General features: G+C 46.3%; 5 protein-coding genes across 5 annotated transcripts; 3 read left to right on the top strand and 2 right to left on the bottom strand.

Moving 5' to 3' along the window:
* Positions 1-649: 649 nt before the first annotated feature.
* Positions 650-5408, top strand: LOC100121314 (arrestin domain-containing protein 2). Its single transcript, XM_001604871.6, has 5 exons — positions 650-1145; positions 2435-2559; positions 2644-2861; positions 3971-4339; positions 4412-5408. The coding sequence occupies exons 1-5, from the start codon at positions 1033-1035 to the stop codon at positions 4601-4603; spliced, it is 1017 nt and encodes a 338-aa protein (XP_001604921.2). The 5' UTR covers positions 650-1032; the 3' UTR covers positions 4604-5408.
* Positions 5160-6781, bottom strand: LOC100121295 (UPF0235 protein C15orf40 homolog). The gene is made up of 4 exons (XM_001604848.6): positions 6433-6781; positions 5894-5981; positions 5643-5770; positions 5160-5560 (listed from the first exon to the last, which is right to left on the bottom strand). The coding sequence occupies exons 1-4, from the start codon at positions 6565-6567 to the stop codon at positions 5468-5470; spliced, it is 444 nt and encodes a 147-aa protein (XP_001604898.2). The 5' UTR covers positions 6568-6781; the 3' UTR covers positions 5160-5467.
* Positions 6154-8944, top strand: LOC100118172 (coiled-coil domain-containing protein 124). The gene is made up of 4 exons (XM_001605418.6): positions 6154-6400; positions 6851-7018; positions 7097-7365; positions 7494-8944. Exons 2-4 carry the CDS (start codon positions 6860-6862, stop codon positions 7687-7689), a joined length of 624 nt encoding a protein of 207 aa, XP_001605468.1. The 5' UTR covers positions 6154-6400; positions 6851-6859; the 3' UTR covers positions 7690-8944.
* LOC107981371 lies at positions 7767-14859 on the bottom strand. The gene is made up of 5 exons (XM_031923788.2): positions 13322-14859; positions 11876-13022; positions 10920-11767; positions 9122-9506; positions 7767-8480 (listed from the first exon to the last, which is right to left on the bottom strand). The coding sequence occupies exons 2-5, from the start codon at positions 12938-12940 to the stop codon at positions 8355-8357; spliced, it is 2424 nt and encodes an 807-aa protein (XP_031779648.1). The 5' UTR covers positions 12941-13022; positions 13322-14859; the 3' UTR covers positions 7767-8354.
* Positions 14860-17230: 2371 nt separating this feature from the next.
* LOC100121231 lies at positions 17231-20407 on the top strand. Its single transcript, XM_001605365.5, has 5 exons — positions 17231-19023; positions 19321-19728; positions 19818-19945; positions 20011-20152; positions 20230-20407. The coding sequence occupies exons 1-5, from the start codon at positions 18795-18797 to the stop codon at positions 20271-20273; spliced, it is 951 nt and encodes a 316-aa protein (XP_001605415.1). The 5' UTR covers positions 17231-18794; the 3' UTR covers positions 20274-20407.
* Positions 20408-20731: the final 324 nt, after the last annotated feature.

The raw sequence follows: 20731 nt of genomic DNA, 5'->3' as shown, positions 1-20731 counted from the left end.
GATGCAGTACGCGTGGCCCAAATCGAAGTTATAACTGGAGATTAAAAATTAATAAGCTCTTACGGCAAATAGCGTACTCGGCGCAAGTAGAGTGAAGCAGAGCTTTCGAGCGCATACTTATATATTCAATTATTACCTTTACATGAAATAGTTATATAGATTTCGAAAAAACTATTGGAGACGCAAGCTGTTGGCTTTTCTGTTTGTCGAAACGCCCAAAGCAAAATTAAAAATAAAAACGGAGAACGGACCCCTCTGGTCGACATCGAAAGCAAGAGACGCGTGAAAATGTTGAAGTGCCTTTTAAAGAAACTTATAGATGAATATATTTTTCGATATAAGCGCATATTGGTAATAATTTCTACTCGAGCCCATTTACTCAGAGCGACACATAATTACATATACATTAGTTGTCGCTGACGAAACGCACTCGAATCTGATGCCGATCGAAGTGCGGCTCGAGCCACAACCACAAGGTCCACAAGTCGCATCGCAGGTAAAGTCCCCGGAGTATTGCCGCACAAAGGCACAACGAGGCACACACATAAGCGCACGTCCTCTCGCCGGAATGTAGTAGGGGGGAGCGAAAGTGAGCTCAACGCCAAGAATGGGCAGGACGAGTCGAGGAGGTGGCGGAGGAGGAGGAGGAGGAGGAGGAGGAGGAGGAGGAGGCGACCGCCAGCCATCAGAGAGACAGACGTGCGCGCTTGGAAGGAAAAAACGACGAAACGAAGAAAAAAAGGCATCGCGGAGGATCGCTGCTGCAGCAGCAGTCGTCAGTCAGTCAGTCGATCGCGCGCGAGATCTGCGGCGCATGATGCGCGCATCGGGCCCGGAAAACTCGCGGACCCAGAACAGTCGATACCTGTACTATTACATATAGCTGCCGCCGCCGCCGCCGCCGCCGCCGCCGCTGTTGAGTAAGAGCTGGCCATACAGCAACGGCCGTGAGACTCGAGAGAGACACAGGAGGGAAAGTGTGCGTGTGTAATACTCGAGAACGCGAGCCGAGAGCTCGGTTGCAGCCGCAGGATGACGCGCAAGCTGAGCAAGTTCCTCATCCTCTTCGAGAACACGAACCTGCTCTACTTCCCCGGGCACTTTCTGTCCGGCCGAGTCCTCATCGAGCTCGACGACGAGGCTTAGTAAGTTGCATTATCTCCGCTGAGTCCGTGCGCGAGCTGTGCTATATATATATGCAACATCGGCCACCATGTTGTCGCGCGCGGGCGTGTGTGGCGAGCGTAAACAGTGCGCGCCTTGGAAAAACGCAGGTGTTTGGATCGAACGCTTTCTCTCCATTGTATTATACCCTCGTCCTGGGAAATTTCTCTCTCTCTCTCTCTCTCTCTCTCTCTCTCTCCGTTCCATTGTTTTTTTTCTTCGGTCCCGTCAGTGCAGCGCTGTAGATCGGTATGGGCTCGTGGACGCATTTGTTGTGGTTCGGTGTCGCTGCGGCTATTAAGTTTTGGAGTGACTCCACTCCATAAGTCACATGTTACCCAACGGGCAGGTACAGCTTTGTTAAAATTCCGAAATTCGTGCTCGTGCGTATATACTCGAAATGTGCTGTATAGTGCAAGGGAAAATGAAGCGCAAAAACTTTGTTGATATTCAGGTTTGCTAACATTTCCCAGCTATGCGGGCTCTCCTTTTCCAGAGAAGGCGATACACGCGTTCATTAAGATTTAGTCATACCGAACCGCACAGCCGTGTGAAAAAAACAACTGAAATAATTAATCACTCGCAGCAAGCAGCCACAACCGGGCATCGGAAATCTCGTGCATCAGCTCTATACGTCATTACGTCATTTTACGGCTTATCTAAAAAGCTCGAAGCGCACGTCTCATTTATTCCTCTCCGACTCCGATGCAGGCCGCGTAGCTCGTTTGCGTTCTTGAAATTCCCGGGGGCGTGCGAAACGATGACGGACGCAACCGAGCGCATAGAACAGGAGAGAATTTACCGTATGTATAGGTAGACCTGCATCCGCGCTGCATCTTCGCGTTGCAGCTTCGCGTGCGCAAATGCATCCTCTACGATGTACAGGCGCACGCGAGAGCGAGTACTCGAAACTTTTACTTCCGCGAGGCCACTTTTCTCTCCCCCTCTATCGTCGTTTTTTCTTTTCGACGAGTAAGATGTGCAATTTCTGCGGTCTGCTCTTGTGTTTTATGCAGCTGCGCAGAGAGTATATAGCCGATGGTTACTATACTCTGCGCGAGGAGGCTGCTTCTTGCGTTGCGACACACTCGCGCGGACTGTATACGATTATGCAAATCTTGTAGCGGGTTGGATTATGTTTAATTTTCGGTTTGTTCGTCCGCGAGAAACAGAGAGAGGGGGGGGGCGTGCATCGCGCGCCTGATTATGCAGTAGGCTGTGTATAATAAAATTTAACGATGCCGTTTCTCTGTGATTGAACAAAAAACAGCGTGTCTGGTCTGCACTTCCATGTGATAGGCGAGGGAGTGGTGCGGGTGCGCAGTCAGCGAGCCGAGCGGGTCTACGACAAGGAGAACTACATAGACTTCAGGATGCGGCTCCTCGGCGAACCAGGTATAAATCAACGAATCTCCTCCGTGTATGCTTGTATATGTAAGGGGCGAGATGGCAAACAAACACTCATTGTTTTCCTTTCAGGAGACGGTCCGTCGTTGCTGTCGCCCGGAATCCACAGCTTCCCGTTCAAGCTCGGTCTGCCCCTGGGATTGCCCTCGACGTTTCTCGGCAAACACGGATGGGTGCAGTATTATTGCAAGGCGGCCCTCAGGGAACCGGGAGGTCTCGTCCACAAGAATCAGCAGGTCTTCATCGTCATGAACCCCATTGACTTGAATCTCGAGCCTCCCATTCTGGCGGTGAGTTTGCTGCGGTGCTTTTGTAACGATCGAAGCTGGAGATTTCTCACGATTCTAGGCCATGATTAGCTTTTTGTTCGGCTGGATAGTGTATTGCGATCGCTGCTTCCGAAATCGGACTGGATACGATTCAGTTGCTAGATGAAATTGGAAGCTGGCAATTTTTATACCGAAATTAATACGCATGAAGAACTTTCTCGCATCTGATATCGAATATTGCGGATTGGATCGAAGAGCGTTTCCCTTTTAATGTAGATAAATTGATTATTATCTTACGCTTCTATCTAAGCCTGACTTGGAATGGAAACGGAGTTTATATTAGATGATAAAAGACATATATAGTTTCTTTTCTCAAATTTGCTATCTCTTATTAAAACTTACATGCAAATATAGCTTTCGTTGTGTTAACTCTGCTGTAAACGTTTCGATCAAGTGCTTCGTAATATATTGCCTTACAAGGCGTTACATTGTTTTTCTCGATCTCATGCTCCGAATACTAATCAGCGCGGAAAATATTTATACGCCAGACGGTGTATGTTTTCCTGCCGTGAAATTTCGCGCAGAGACGAGGTCGATGACACCGAGGAGTCGTTGCTCTCTGAATTCAATACGTGCATAACATACAAGTATGCTTCACTGATAATTTATAAGCACCACATCTATTAAAACTTTCGAGTTTTGTTCTTGCACAATGAAAATCGATTTCAAGTAGATTTATATCTCACACACCGCAATCTGGTCCCGCGAAGAATCTTGGTCAACATCGTATAAGGGCAACGAAAGCTGCAGCCTCTTCTTGACTCCCGCGCGAATTCTCCTCAATATAATCTACACTCACACTCGATCGCGCACACGCGCCTGTACGAGCGAAAAGTCTGTGACCTAGAGAACTAGAAAGAGCGCGCGCGTGAGCGTTCATCGACGCCCACGCATTTCGTTCGAATATAATCACGCATACTCGCGCGTTATGCAAGCTCGCGAGACGATCCCGTGGGATTTACCAGTTAACAAATCGCCTTTATTGCGTGCGCGCAAAAAGCCAAAGCTATTGCCAGATTAATTTATTTTACAATTATAAAAAAACTTTTTCCCACTATGACTCGATGCAGCAACCAGCGCGACTGGAGGTCGAGCAGCACGTCGGCGTGTCTTGCGTATCCGGCGGTCCGGTCTTCTGCCGGGTGAGTCTGGACCGTGGCGGCTACGTCCCCGGCGAGAGCATCGGTATCTCGGCGACGGTGAGCAACCGCAGCAAGGTCACGATGAAGTCCACCAAAGCCTCGCTCACCGAGACGATACAGTACCTCTGCCGGGGCAAGGTCCTGGCCAGCGAGACTAGGGAACTCGCCAGCGTTTCCAGAGGCAAGATCAGACCCGGCGAGGGCGAGGAGTGGCTCAACGAGCAGATGTACGTGCCGCCTTTGCCGCCCACGAATTTGAGGGGATGCCACCTCATCAACGTGCTCTATCACGTCTATGTGAGTTTCGCTTTGTGATCGCTGCAGAGTTATATATGCGTTACAATTTTTCAATCGCGATACTTTCTACAGTTCGTCATAACTCCGAAGAGCTTGGACAAGGAGATCAAGCTTCAAATTCCGATCGTGCTGGCAACGTATCCGCTGAGGCAGGAAGGAGCGCCAGCAGGCACGGCGCCTTCGAAGCGCGGCGCCCATTATCCATCGACGCTACCGATCTTCCGGCCTTGGCTCGACGACAAAACTTTCGACGTCGAGGACTGATATCCTCGCCTCTTTTCTCCTCTATACATACATGTATCGAAGAATGAGCGCGATAGAGCTGAATCATAGCTTAAAAATAAAAACCTGTGGCAACGACACACGAAGCTCTACATTCGAAAAGTCAAGAGCAAGTGCACTCTGAGAATTACTTGGATTAGTCGACTAAGTGTATTCTGTTTCGTTCATTATTATTATTTTTTTTAAGTTATTGTAATCTTTTTATGTTGTACTACATCTTATTATAAAAAATATGTTCATGGTACAATATCGAAGATGTTACAACTCGAACATATGTGTATTTTAATAATAATCTAAGAAAGCTAAATTATTTTACAAACTGTCCTGCTTGATTAAAAGTTAATCTGTAATATCTTTTTAATGCAAACTGTTATGGCTAGAAGTTTATTCGGTCAAAACTAATATTATACCTTCTTACTTGGTTGATCTGTAGCTGAGTTATTTATCCGAGTGTGTATATATATATATATATATTTATAAATGTAAGCATATATTATGATAAAACGAATATCTTTTTTACTAAGAAGCGTAAAAATCGTTACGTTGAAAAAAAGATGAGATTTTTATTTACAAAGTTGTATATAAGGATCATCGTTACTTACAACGACAATGCCATAACGACTATAACGAGTAACGGCTTATGGACACGCGAATGCGAAAATATAAAAGAATAATAAATATTTTAAAGTAAAAACTGTAGAGATCTGAAAATGTTCTCTTCGAGAACACTACATCAGAAATTGAAGTAATTTTATTGTGATATAATAAAACGCGTATTTAAAATCTTCAGTCTTTGCATTATTTACAATAGTAGTTATGAATTATATGTACATGCATTGCGTATAATTAGTCACTCGCCGCTTCCGCTTTTAGCTTTTCCGTCACCTTCTCGACGCTGCTGCCGGTCACGATGACTTTTTTTTGTCGACTCCTCGAGCCCTGAAAATAAAATGAGGAATTATCGGTAAACATCGTGACGTTCTGTTTGCACGCGATTTAATAATGCGAAACGCTTCCTTACCCTGTCTAGGGTTACGTCCGACTTTCTCACGTTCAGTATAGACGCCAAATATTTGACGAGCTCCGCGTTTGCCTCGCCTTCTTGTGGCGGCGCAGAAATCGCTATGCCTACCGTCTCTTCTGAAAAATCTACGAGAAAAATCAAGAAATAAATTTTGCGCGAAATCTGTTAAGCTTATACTGTCTAAATTAGCTTATTTGCCATGTTACAATTTGATTGCAACTAAAGGTCGAACAAATTGTTGATCCCACCTGTAATGTTGTTTTGCTTTGCGCCTGGCTTCGCTTGAACCTTTATAGTGACGTTGCCATCTTTGTCAATGCCGACCGGTCCCTGTAACTAGACGGTAGCTGCATTATTTTCAAAATATCGCAATACATTATAATTACTTTGCGTGTAGCAGCTAATACAGAACACGATTAATACGGCAAAGGCGGTTCGACAAGTTCCCTCAAGATGTCGCTGCGTTTGCCGAAAAGCCCCTCGATATTATACCTGACTGACGCACACATGTGCACATATAATCGGAGCCGCTGCTGCTCTCGCGCATGCACAGCACAGCTTTATATAGCCATCTCTGTCTGGCGAACGATCGTGTGCCAAGTGCCGACGACGAAAGACCAGAGAGATACAACACACAGAGTCCTTATTAGTCAGAAGAAAAATGTCAGAGTGCAGCAGTCTTGACAGGTGATCTCAGCATCAGTCAGCCGATGCCGGAGTTCCTTTCACCGACTGGTAGCGTCGATTCTTGAGAGGTGAGTCTCAAAAGATTCAGAGTTTCTCTTACCTCTGGCTCCTTCTTGCTCGCCGTGGGCACCGTTTTGCCCGTCTTCTTTTTGCTTTTGCTCGACATAGTCCTCGGTGGTGTTGGCGCGAGTGTTGCTCCGAAATTCCTCGTCAAACGGCCGACCGCTGCGAGCATTTAGCTGCGCATTTTTCACTTTGCTGGGCCGAGATATCTCGCCAAAATCCGCGCTATAACCTCTTTTCGTGCAAAAGTACCTATGTGCTGAGAGAGTAGAAAGAGAGAGATAGAGGTACGTAAAACGAGAGAGAGAGAGAGAGAGAGAGAGAGAGAAGGAGAAACGAAAACAGCCAGAGGGCGCATGTGCACTGGCAGAGCGCGATCAGCTGCGTTTCGGACTGCAAGCGCGCCAAGTTTGAATATGTTAGTAGTTAAATTTAAATTTACTTCAATATCGCAGTTGGTAATCATGCCGAAGAAATTTGTGGGCGAAAACAGTAAGGCCGTGGTCGCGAGGGCCCGCAAGGCCGCGGCTAAGGAGGCCGAAAATACGCGAAAGGCCCAGGAAGCCGAGGACAAAGCGTGGCAGGATGACGACAAACAGCTGCAGAAAAAGAAGCAGAAGCAGGTGCTTATAAACCTCGTAGACATCCTAAATACAGCTGAATTTGGTTATACTAAAAACGTTGTACCGTTGTGATTACAGGAAGAGATGGAGAAGAAACGACTGCAGCAATTGCAGAAGAAAGAGGAAGCCAAGGCACTCCTTGAGAAAGAGCTGTCCTCGATCAAAATTGGCGGTAAGCAGCCGGCTGCTAAACTGACTCGCGCCGAAATTGTAGCGGCTACGGAGAAACGAAATCAAGTGGCTCAAAAGAAGAAGGAAGACGAGAAACCTATCGAGGAGAACCTCAACAGGATAGTGCTCGAGGGAGAGACTGCTCATGGAATTGACGAAGCCTTGTCTGTTTTAAGGTAACCATTTATTCAGTCGACTTTCTGTATCATATATGTATCTAAAAGATCATCTGTTATTACAATTTTCAATCAAATATTTTTCATTTCATTGTTTTAAACTCGACTCTTATACATTTTACTTTTAGCTCGAAAGATCCAGAAATCGATCGGCATCCGGAGCGCCGAATGAAAGCTGCTTACTTGGCTTTCGAGGAACGCATGATGCCAATTCTCAAGGATCAGAATCCCACGTTGCGTCTCAGTCAATTGAAGCAACTCCTCAGGAAAGAATGGATGAAGTCTCCCGAGAATCCTCTTAATCAAAGGATTCAGAGCAGCTAATATGAGAACTCGAACGATGTGTGTCACGCGCGAATGGATGGAACTTTGTCGTGGAGCGCGTGCTAATCAATCACAAATGAATGTCCAAACACAATTTTATTGCAAAGGAATAATTTATGCTTCGATGCCGTAGAATACATGTCGAGTATATAATAATATTATGTATAAAAAAAAATCACATCTTTGGTACGATTTGCATGCGTTTGACGATTGGTCGCCCTAATGTTTTATGTAGAACTCTAATAGCGTAGGACAGTTCGAAAACCTTGTTAAACGTACACAACCTTAAAGCTATAAATTTTTCGTAAAAGCATACAAAATAGCGTTACAGTACTGGGAAAGTTAAAATCTCGTACAATTACAACGTTAAACACTCGTTGAAATAGTTGCAAAATAGCTCTCAACATGCCATACACATGTAACAACAGTTTTTACAAATTTTTCATATGCGAGGAATGTTTCTCTCGGCATGAATCCAAAGTTTTGAAAATATCTACTGCTATTAGTACGAGGGTTGAACTCTCGTTCCGTGTGTACTCTAATATACTGACGGATATATGTTCGATTTGCTTATTTTGGCACGATCTCTTTCTCGTTAAACGACTGATTACACGTCAGATCACCGGTTTCCAGTTTTACCAGCGTCTCAAGCATTCCGAATGAGTTCACCACTTCTTGTTTTTCCACAAGTCGATGAAGCAATGGATCATGTGATTCAGCTGTTCCGGACAGTCGGTCATCGGCATATGACCCGCTGCTGGAATAGCCTCCAGGAATGCCTTGATCATAGTCTGGAAAACGAGGAACGACAAATTTTAACCGCAACTGCTTTCTCAAATGAATGGTTTTATTGCTTTTTCTTCGGATTCGTAACGATGTGACTTGTGTAGATTTGTGCTGGATTTCAAATAATACTGAGTGATATATATATATATATATATATATATATATATATATAAAAACTGAATGCCTCTAATAGATTGAGACCTATCCACTAATGACTGATGAAAATATACGGATTAAAATCATTGCAAATAGACCAGATGGTTGTTATTTTTAAACTTTTACTTTTTCCAACAACTTTTGTATATGGTCGTTTTGTTTTCTAACAATTTTAACAGTTATTGAAAATTGAAATTTACGGCTCGCACTTTTGCCATGTTGAAGAAACTTTATTTCAGTAGATCTTAAGTAAAGTAAAGCACATGTATATACATGTAAATTTCTCTTCCAATAAATGAAATCTTTGATGAAACCGATAATGCTTCAAAATGAAAACCCCCACTCCTTTTCGCAAACCGATACCAATACGCAGTCTCAATTCTCATATTGCAATGTCGACCTTAGAATCTACTCACGTTCAACGTCATTGTCACGCCAGTACGACAATTGTATAATAACGATCATCGAAAAAAATCTCTGTTCAACTCACCCTCTCCATTTGACACTCCTGCACGAGCGACACCTTGTTATCTCGAAGTCCGTGGACGAGAAGCGTAGGTGTGCAGATCCTGCGGTGGAAGACGTAGTCGCCTTCGGGCCAGGTCATGCCGTGGAGCACGTGCCTCATGTGCGAGGGCCACTGCTCTGGGAGTAGTTCACCGCCGCAGTAGGGATGCTGACGACCGCGAGCCGAGTAGAGGACAGCGCGGTTCATTCCACAGACCAGCAGTGGCGCCAGACTCGCGCGAAGACAGCAGTGACCCGGACCCTCGGACAGCGGAGGCGCCAGAGGCGTTGGACCGCCGCCCGAGATCAGCACCAACTGGTGCACGTTGCTGGTGTACTTGTTCGCTAGGACTGTCGCAAAACTGCACCTGTGGGTGTTGAAATTTTAATATAATTTTTGCTTTTTTGTGTAGCTGAATCTACCTATAGGTACAGTGTATTATTTGTTATACAAAGAATGCATACTTTGTAACTAAAATGATCGTTATCAAGATAATCCTGCATGTATGCTGTGCGAGCGATATTTCTTATGAAATCGTACGTTTGCATTGCGATAAGATTAAACATTCGCAATATTATTTTGGTTCTATAAATAAAATCAACAGAAGATTATTAGGAATACAACCGTATCATGAAATTTCTGGCTCGCCCATTGTACTTCGTATTAGGTTGACGAAAGCGTTTAGAGTACTGATGAACGGGTGCACGAATAATAATAATAAGATCGGCGAGTAGAATTTTAAGCACCGCATTCTAACCGGACTTCGCATTGGTATTCGTGAATTAATAAGGAAAAGTATTTTTTATGCCGTACTTATTTACAACACGCTCGAGAAATTAAAGTTTATTTTTAACGCAATTGGTATGCTCATCAAACGTCGAAAAGTCGCAAAGAGAATGATTGATTGACGATAATATAAGCGATTGCTTTTTTAAGGATGTTAAAGCGAATGTTCAATGGTGTATGCCAGTAATAGATACTGTCGCTGAAAGAATGAGGTTAAACAGTACATTAGTATTACCTACATACACAGCGTTGAATCGTTACCATTTTTTTCTACCCGTGACAGTCAATTGTAGAGTAGCGTTTGCTGCTTCTATAACTCTAGTCGCAGCAAAGGCGAAATATGCAATCACTTTTTTTATAATAATTTATATGATTAATTTGCTGTCATTCGGACGGATCCGAAAGATAAAAACTTTTGCAATGCCGTTTCCAGCACTTTTTTAATTAGTAAAGAACTGCATCTTATATTTCGTTGAGTATCGAATTAATTAAATTCTTTATGTCATTCAAGTAGCACACAATGGAATATGCTAATTTGAAAATTCGCAAGATGCATTCAATCGTTTTATTCTCGCGTTGGCCGTACAGGGGCTCGCAACAAGTGTTGCAATGCGATCATGAAACAAATTGGCCTCATTGTCTCTCCTCTCGTTCCTCAATGACCAGAGGCGCATCGTGTGTGTAGGCTTCGACGACGACAGTCTTTTAATTTCTCGATAACAACTAGCAACGAAGAATGATTGAGAGAGTGACAACTCGAGATTCCCCTTTTTTTCTTTCGTAATAGACAGCACTACGTCACGTTTTTCAATAAAAAAGAAGATCCGGTACGACATACCAGCGCGGTGTATAGGTATAATTGATTAATCATCTAAAAGTCGAACGGATTGGAATAAGAAACTCGTTTGATTAATCCGTTACGAGAGGACTTTTTTTCCGAATGGAAATTGCGCGAAGCGCACGCAAGTAACGAAGATAAATACGCGCAGCTTACCCGTAATTGTGGGCGACGAGCACGCACTTCTGGCCGGGCTTGAACGCGTAATGCAGCAGCAGAGTTTCGAGATCCTTGAGCAATTTGCCGAAGTGATAATCCGCGCGGCGGTTCGGCGCTGAGCTCATCCCATGGCCGAGTAAATCTGGTGCGATGCACGGATAGCCGAGATCGGCAAAGTATTGCAGCTGCTGCTCGAACACCTCGGCCGAGGAGCCGAAGCCGTGAAGGAAGACGATCATCGGCTTACGGCTGCGATTACGCAGCGTTACTTCATCGCCGGCCTCGTCCACGGGCTTGAAGTAGTGCCGGCGATTGGTCTCCGGCACGGGGAAGCGCCTCCGGTAATCCTCGAGCTCGAGCGACGATCGCGTCGACGATTTCGATTTGCTCGATTTGCTCGATGACGGCGTCTCGTTATTGTTGTTGTTACTGCTGCCACTGCTGCTGTTGTTGTGGTTAGCTGCGACTCCGGGTTTCTTCTTCTTACCGGGCTTTCGGCGCGAGTTGCCTTGGAGCCTCGTGGCGATCCGCTTGCGGATCACCGACACCGTCTTGTTGACTCTGGAGGTGACATTGTTGCTCGTCGCGACTGTCGGCTTGGAATCCTCGCCGTCCTTGTTATTGGAGCTGTCGCGCTTGAACTCGAGGCGCAAACTGTTGAACGGCTCCTCTATCACGTCATCTAGAGATTTCGAGGAGCGCTCCGCAGGTGAATTCACAGGTGTCTCCTTTATCGTCACCCTTTTCTGATCCTCCGCCTTTGGCTTCGTCACCTGCGAATCTACCTTCCTCTCCGGGGCTGTTTGGCTTTGTACCTCGACCGACACTTGCTCTCTCGCTGAGGTCTGAAAACACAATCGTCACCGGTTCTTACAGATCTTCGATAACTCGGTATTTTTATCGGTAAAATTACTCAAATGCCAATTAAAAATGTCTTCCAAACTGTCACTTACGACTTTCGCATCGTGGCTGGCGTCGATTTCCATGCCGAGATCCTCCAGAGATTTGCCGATGGAGGTGCCGCCGAGCTTCGCGTCGATGATGTCGATCAGCGACTGCTCTAGATTCTGCTCCTGCTCCTGCTCGGGCTGCAGCTCGACGGTCTCGACGCTGTTGATGCCCGAGTCGATGTTCTCCAGGATGGCCTCGCCGTTGAGTCGTCGCCTCAGGTGGAAGTCCAGGGCGTCGGGGTCGCTGGCCGAGCCCACGAAGCCCTGATTGACGTAGCCCTGATCCTCCGCCTTGGCGTCGACTTTGCCATCCTTGGACTCGCCGGCTTTGTCCCGAGCATCGTCGCTGCTGTGGAAGGCGAAGCTGATGTCGAAGGTAGCCGGGGTCGCCCCCTCCGCCGCGGCCGACTGCGAGAATTCCCTCCTTTCGCGGTCGAAAGGACGCTCGGCCTTGGCGATGGCTCTGATGGTATCGTTCAAAATCTCGTCCAGTAGATCGCTGATGTACCTATCCAAGTCCTTCACTATCTTCTTCTTCACGTGCTCTTCCAGGTTTCGCTCGGGCGTCGCCGGCGCGCTGCTCTGCTCGACTCGGTCGGTCTCGTCCTTGGAGCCCTGGAGTTGGCTCAGGTCGACGCTCAGGCTCCTCTCGAGCTCCTCGATGTCCTTTCCGGTCTTCTCGGCCTCGCAAAGGCTCGAGCGGATCCTCTGGATCTCCTGCGAGATGATCTGCTCCTCGTGGCTGCTGAGTCGGCTGCTGTTGGCCGACTGCCGGAACGAGCACCTGCAGTTGCCCGAGGGATGCGGCCGCCTGGCCCAGCGCGAGTAGAAGTTGTCGTTGATGGACTCGGGCCTCTCCCGGGGCGTCGGGGGCTCGTAGAAGCGCTCGCTCTTGAGCTCCGGCCGCAGGACCCGGAGCGTGCGACGGGGCGCGACGTTGAAGAAGTCGCAGTCCGGCAGCTCGACGACTCCCGGGCTGATCCGATTGCGGCCGCTGCGCAGGTACTCGACCATCTTGGCGCACCAGGCGCGGTTGCGCCGACTGTTGGCCTCGACCTCCGCCGACATCCTCGTTCGGTTGCTCGCTGCTGCTGACTGTGGGACTCGCGGACTGCGGTTCACGTGATACTCATCGTGGGAGTGGTAGACGCTGCGGAAACAAATATACGCGCGCACGAGTTAATGCCAGTAGACGGAATATATTTCCTATCCTCTGCCTAATTCCTCCGAGTGTAGGGTTAATCGTTATCAGATGTTTTTAGTCTCCTGATTACCATCTACATCGGAACTTACTTCACTTGTCTACACGTAATAATTAATTAAAAAACGAATGGATATAATTAATTAACGCACCGACAGGTGCCGCGCACAAAAACAGCTGTACCAATTAAAAAAATCCAAGCGCGTGTCTGATATAAAATTAAAAAAAAGCAAGAAGGTTATGCTTACCTTAATGAACAGCCTCAGCTTGCGGTACTAGCGCTGCAGCAGGCGATATAACGCTGCGTGTTTTTCGATCGGAAAAACCGCAGTGTACAAACTCGGTATATACTATGTAATTCCGCGTCGAACGCAGCGAGCGTGCAGCAGTCGACTGAGCGGTCCGAGCATCGATTTCCCCGCGCGCGAAAAACGAAAGTGCACCGGAACGATGCACATGCGTCTCGCTCCGTGGACTCTGCTGCGGGATTTAACTACGCGTGTACACAACAGCAGGAGAATTAATACGCGGATCGCATGTGATTTATAAAATCTCCTCTATTCGACTCTCAAGGCTAATAACGTATCGCGTGTCCTCGCGCGAGGTCCTTCTCGCTTCCGAAACCAGATTCGCTTTCGAGAGAGAGAGAGAGAGAAAGTCCGAGTCTGATAAAGTTCGCGTAACTTTAGCAAGCGGACCTGATATCCGTGTGGACGAGCTCTTATCGTTCTCGGGACACGACGCTTTCCCTCGGTTTCTTTTTCTCTTCGTTAATACTGTAACAATCAATAAAGCGACTCTTTGTCTCGCGCGTACACTCGTTCGCGTTACTAGAACACTAGAAAGTTGCGACGCGGCGAAACGGTAAAAATTCTGGAATACCCGTACGAAGAACGGAAAATATCCGCGAATCAATAATGTACGCGATCGGTAATGGTGCAGTCGGCAGCTTCCTCGATCGGTTGATGCGCGTTAAAAAGGACACCGCTCGGCTGTCGGAAAAACTCGAGGCGCAGTGGGCAGGATTTTCGCGCCAGCTCAATCGCCGCTGCGGATAATACCTGCTGCTGCATCAGGCATGTTTTCGATCCCGGAGTCTGCGGCCACTTGTTGCTGCTCGCCTTCGCGCTGTGTGTCTCTCTCTCTCTCTCTTTCTCTCTTCTCTGCGGCGCGGCGCAGCGGTTCTCAAACCTGACCGAACGTCTCTCGATGCTGGATACGGAGGTGCTCGTCTCTCCTTTATACTTATGGGAAATAAGAACCACGTGCGCGCGTCGCCACTTATGCCCACAACACACGTACACTGTACAAACTGCAGCGGAGCGTTTCTTTATCCTCCTCGCTGCTGCTGACTCGTCTCTGTGGTTTTTCCCGCGAGTTGACCGCGAGTATGACAGTTCTCCAGCCGCTGCTGCTCACCGAAGCAGCTTAAATTTCGCGAGCACTGTACGCGCACGACGAGTGGGTCACAGTCCGTAGATGGATACACACGGAGCGGCAGCTAGACGTTCTCCACTGCGTGCGCGAGAAGGTCAGCTGCGAACCAGTTGATTGTCAAGTATTTCGGAGCAGTGAGCGCAGCCTGGCGTTGAACTCACGACGCTGCGCGGCACGCTGTGTACTATATATACATATATATATATATATATGCCTCTACCTATGAATGAAGTCGGCGGACGTACACGATATACAATGTAGAGTATATGGAAGAGAGAAACTTTTTTCCGCAGCGCATGTACAGTCGCGCGCGCGCCGCAAAGGCGACTAAACTTTATTCAGCGCTGCGGGTGCTCGGAGCATAGCGAGACACACACACTACTCGCGCATATAGCGGACCTGCCTGGCCTGGTGGGCGCGAACATAAGCACTGGCTCGCGTGCGCCGCACCTCGAAGAGCTGCTATATTCGCGCCATACGAAATCACATCAGAGGATTATAATATAACGTACACACACTCGGACCGACTTCCGCTGTTTTTCGCGGCGCGTATGTACTGTATACGGCTGTCCTTGTTCGCAGGAGCTGCTTCATTCTGCAAACGACGGCTACACCTGTGTACAGGGAGGGATATAAGGAGAGAGAGAGAGAGAGAGACGCGCGGCGCTGGAGTCGCGATCGTAGCCTAGCGCCATGTTGCATTCTATCCCATAGAGAGAGATTCGAAAGAGAGCTGAGAAGAATACGAAGGAGCGAGAGAGAAAGCGAGAAAACTCTGCGCCAATGGAATGCCTCGCCGGGGTTGTTGTGGTCCAGCAGGTGCTCTAAATCGGCTCGGCTATTGGCGGATTCAGGCGCTCCAAGAGGAATTCCTGCCAAATCTTTTCGATCCGCGATTCAAACTTTTTTTGACGTTGTTTTTATTCAACTTTTTTTCGCAGCGCTCGCTCACTCGCCTATTCCTTCAACGAATTAATTTGCGTTAGTTACGAGCGATTGTCTGTAATTGGAATTAGCGAGACTGAAATCTTCCTCGACTACTTTTTGCGCGCTCGTCGAGCTTAAAAAAGAATTGCAGAAACGATGACGGAACGGCGAGTCGAACGCCACAGCGTATGATTGGAAAATTATTAGCAAACAGTTTGTGCGCGTGGACGAGAAGTAGCATTGAAAACTACTTTTATTGTATTATCGATTTGGCGTGTAAGAACGAGGCCTGATAACCTTGACGAGTGAAAGTAATTCAGGGAAAAATTCGATTAAAAAAATGTGCGATGTTCTACTTATCCAATAAGCTTGGCGAATCGTCAATTTCGCACATGTTAGTATAGAAAGTTCACCCACTGAATTTGCCGCGCAGGAGCGATACCGAGAACTAACGGAGCCCTGCGTGCTCGACATTTCCCCACCCCCGCGCAGTGAAGCTCGTATTTTTTTCATCGCGACCGACTACGGCGAGCGAAATGAAAAGGTGTCGATTTGACTGGAGCCGCGGCGAGTCGTCGTACCGTTACGCGCGTGGCTGCACACATACCCGCGACGGATTGGATCGTGTATACGCTCGCGGAATACCGTGATGACGCTCCTCTACCTCTTTTGGGCCTTGCGTGCTCGCACCGGCGATTTGGCCCTTCCGCTGTACTTAATATACGTGTCCGTGACGAGTATTATCCGCTCTTTGGACTACTATTAGCATATACTGCGTATAGTCTTGGCGGCTATTAAATGGGTCGTTTATAACATTGTCGCCTGTGCCGACGCTTCTTGCAAGGACTAGCACGATTAAAAAAGGCTACTATACATTTTTCACCACATTATGCTTCCGAATAACGTCACCAGGTTCCCATGAACTTGTGTGTTGCTTTTCGCGTGACGGCTCAGCTTTATCAGAGCCTGGATTAATTTACATTACTCTATATGGTACACTCTAGAAACCTCTAGCAAATAATTAAAATGGACCTTTTACAACTCTATTAATATCTGCTCGCAGGATGAAATAGAGTGACGCAAGAGAAATGTGAAAACCTCCATTTAGAATAGAAATTCGCATTTAGAAATTGCGGATAAAATTTTATCAGGTATAAACTTTTTTCCGTATGAAATAAGTTCGAATCCATCCAACATTTGCTATATTATGAATTTTTTAACTAACGGTAACTCTCAAAAAGTCAACAAAAAAAATATCCAAGAAGACGTTTACGATGCAGTTTCATCTCAGATTTCATAATAACCCACACGAGTCTGGCCAAACAAAAATGTCCTCTCCGACGCCTCTCTCGTCTAGCATGTTAATGCCGCACGCGCTAGCTATGAACAACAATATCAAAAGTGCGGGAAAACGCGCTTATAAACTTAGCCTTTATTGCCCATAAATCGCGCGTCGTTCAAAATTAATTACGCTCGCCGATAATTTACATCCTTTTACATGACTTCGCAAAACGTATAACGCACACGCGCGCAAGTCAAATAATGGTCGCTTGTCTCGCGCGCACTTCCCCGTGTAAAGCGGGGAATCGTATAATATATAGGCGATCGGCCAATTGTTTGCGCTAGATAGGTTATTAAAACAACTGATAGACGGCGCGGTTATGTGTCAAAGTGTTTACGTCATGTTGGCATAAGAAACAGAGAGAGAGAGAGAGAGAGAGAGAGAGAGAGAGAGAGAGAGAGAGAGAGAGAGAGAGAGGAGCTGGCCTGGCATTTGGAACGGATACTGTAATGATGGAACGCGCTGCACGCATAGCTCTGGACTCTTAGCCCCGCGAGGCCATAACTGTGAACTTGTGCCGCGCATATGAGCATCGACGCGCCGACGCATAAAGAGGCGAGGGCGTGAGCGATTTTTGTAATTACTTATATCGGCCACGATTCTGGCCTGCGTGTACGATGACCGCGCTGTGCAAACACACGGCGCATGCCTCGCCGCGCGGTTGGATAGTGAAATATGCTCGATACCGCATTCCGGATCAATAATGCCTCCTCTATATACGACGGGTTATGAAGTTCACGGGAGTAACGTACCCGTACGAAATCAATTAGTTTGTAGAGTTTTATAGTTTGACGACTATTATTGGCATCGGCCCTCCCTGAATTTCACTACATCAATTCGTTGCGCTATAGTTTATTTCCAACACATCTTCGTCCCAAATGCGATTAATTTTCTACAATTTTGTATAAATGATATGATCGGTGAAAATACACTGCGAGTGCGGCTCTCTACAAAGGACTTAACTGCATATTCATAAGATATGGGCCGGGCTACTGGATTGAATTTAAATTTTTCTTGGACTACTTATAGCATATTATGTGACTCTATTTGAACCGTCTACATATTATTATGTAGGTCAAATTTGATCAATTTTTCGCGCTATAGTTTATTTTTGATTTGATTGAAATTCAATCAACTATTCACTTACAGCTCACCTTGAAGATGCAACCTTTGATATTATTTGTTACTTTTATCAAACGATCCCAAATGATTGCGGCACGCGAAAATAACGGGATGCAAAGTAGTAGACACTCGGCAAGACTATTATCTTGTAAGATTTAGTAATCAACGAAGCGCAGTGCTTCCCTTCCTCTCTCGCATACCTACGAAGAGAGGCAAATACATTATGTGCGGTGTTTGCCCTGAAACTTGTCTTGTTGATAAAAGCCGCGCGTTATCAGATGCACGAACTATGGTTTCGAAAATGATCAAGATAAATATAACAATAACTTCGTTCACGCATTTTCGCATAACGATATGGAAAAGCCGCTTTGAAATTAACAGCTATATTATAAATTTCAATCTTTATAATTCTCGGGGATGAGACAAAGTATGAAAATGAAACGTACGTAAAATGTTAAATCTTACGCAACTCCCGGATGCCACTCCCCACCTGCTGGCGTCGGAGAATCTATGCTACGATGCGTTTTTACGAAATACACTCTCACGTGCACGCTGAAAGTTTATACACGCATATAATACAGGCATGTAAAAGAGAGACTGCGCTGCACTAGCATATAGCGCGGACTTTAGATAAGCAGTGCAAATTTGCTTGGGGGTCCCTGCGCTGCATCGCAGGCTCTCGGTGGAAATGTGCCGCGCGCTCACTGTGCAAACACGTCAGATGCGGGAAATCGGCTTGTATCTGCTCGTCGTCGCCAGGCGAAGCGCGCCGCGGCGAAAAAATCTCCCCTCGGTCGTTTACCCGGGTAGGCGCCTCCAAGAGCGCGATATAAATTCGCGGACGATGGCCTCCTCGCGAGCACTGTTGCGCCGTAGTTCCAGCCGCCATCACGATGGACTCGAGGGCCTGCCTCGTCTTCCTGCTGCTGCAACTGTGCATTCTGGGATTCGGGTGTGCCGAAGCCACGATCGGTCGGCACCAGCACGACAGCAATGCCATACCCAGTGTCGCGCAAGCTGCCGAGAAGGAGCACAAGCTACTGATCGAATGCCAGAACTCGGACTACCGAACGTACATCAAGTGCCTGAAGCGCGAGAAGAGACAGCATGCTCATCCTTCGGGTAGGCTATTTTGACGAATTTTTTCAAAACCATATCGACAAATTGTTTAGTAAAGTGGCATTTCCTGCAGAACTGAATATACTTCCAGTAATTCGAGCGAATTTTTCTTCAATCGGCATTTCCCTATACTGCATACGAATAAAAAATATGTATAGTAAAACCTTATGGAATAACGGTAGAATCGAAGCGAGTGCGTACGGGCGCCTCTAGTTTTACAGATAAATGGCATTAGATTCACAGTTAGCCTCGCGATCGAAAACGGATCTCGTGCGAGAATCAGAGAGAACAAAATTTCAGGAAACATGAGATGCCTCGACGAGTGCTTGTCCGTGGACTATAACTGTACCACTCCGACTTGCATAAGAGACTGCCACTCTCACTGCAAGAAGCGTTACATCGAGACTTATTCCAAGACCGTGGAGACGTCCTACGACTGTACTGACGATACCTGTACAGAGAACAAGGGATCCAATACTCCGAACATCACTAATATCATCAACATCAATCACATTCCGGCCAATTGTACGAATGGCAATAGAAAGTCTAGTAAAAACGACACTGATAGTAACAACAGCATTAATAGTAATAAGGACGACGGTGAGAAGGTTAGTCCAAGCAACGGAACGAGCTCATCCAACTCAGTTATGCCAAGAATCGATATTCACAATCAGATCATTAATAATCCAAGCCAAGATTGCGGTTGCCGTAAGTTTTTTTGAAAATTGGATGCCTCTTTTGCTTCAAAATACTTTATAATACATAGAAAGATCTAATTGAGCGTGATAATTCGATAGCTGGCTGCAATTGTAATTCGATTTACAATCAGTGGCAACCGATGCCGCAAATTACAATTGGCTTCGGTGGTGGACCAACCGGAGGCTGTATGTTCGCCACGGCTTGGCCATGCTTCCCGAGATATCCGGTATGCAAGCTGATTTTACCGAGCTAATCTCTGTTGCTTAACTCACAATCTTTCGTAATTTTTAGACGCCGCAAATCGATTGCTCGATATGTATCAATCCATTCTTGCGGTATCGATGCGACCCCGGATGCTACCCGGATCCAAATGCAATAAATCGACGTGGCACCAACGGTTTTAACACCACTGCTCAGAGCGCCACCCAAAAACGTAAATGGCATCTAGAAAAATATTTCGACTTGACGATTTCAACGTAAAATTTTTCAACGCAAATTTATCATTTTTAGCCACTCCAGCACCTCTGCCGAACACCTATCCGAGAAGGTCTTAGCGAAGTAGCGGAGTTCGAGAGAATGAAAAAGAAAGGTTTTTAACGCCCATAGACCGATTCGTGTGTAATATATTTTTTGTAAATTTAAGTAATGTATTTGTAAAAAATACATTTGCAATTGTGTGATAAAAAATGTATTAGTTTCTTTTTTCCTAAAAAATTGCATCGAAAATTTCTTTCATCGAATAACACTAAAGTTCGAGAAATGCGTTTCTGCACGCATTGCACGTCATTTCGTCAAACATGGTAAAATGCGCAGATAAGTTTGACATTGCGAGCAAAACTGTAACTGTCATAATATTTAAACGTTGCATCGCACGCGATGATCGCTTCGAGTATATCTAATCTAAGATCCTGAAAAAGTTTCAAGCCGCATATTATAGTTTCTCCCTCTGATAGCTCGGCTGTTTGCTCGGATCAACGACCTCGGCGTGCAGTTATTCTCGAAATGCCGCGAT

Source organism: Nasonia vitripennis, chromosome 2 (assembly GCF_009193385.2).
Source record: "Nasonia vitripennis strain AsymCx chromosome 2, Nvit_psr_1.1, whole genome shotgun sequence".
Lineage (NCBI taxonomy): Eukaryota > Metazoa > Arthropoda > Insecta > Hymenoptera > Pteromalidae > Nasonia > Nasonia vitripennis.
The sequence above is the reverse complement of the archived record's forward strand: the minus strand, read 5'-3'. Positions and strand labels throughout refer to the sequence as shown.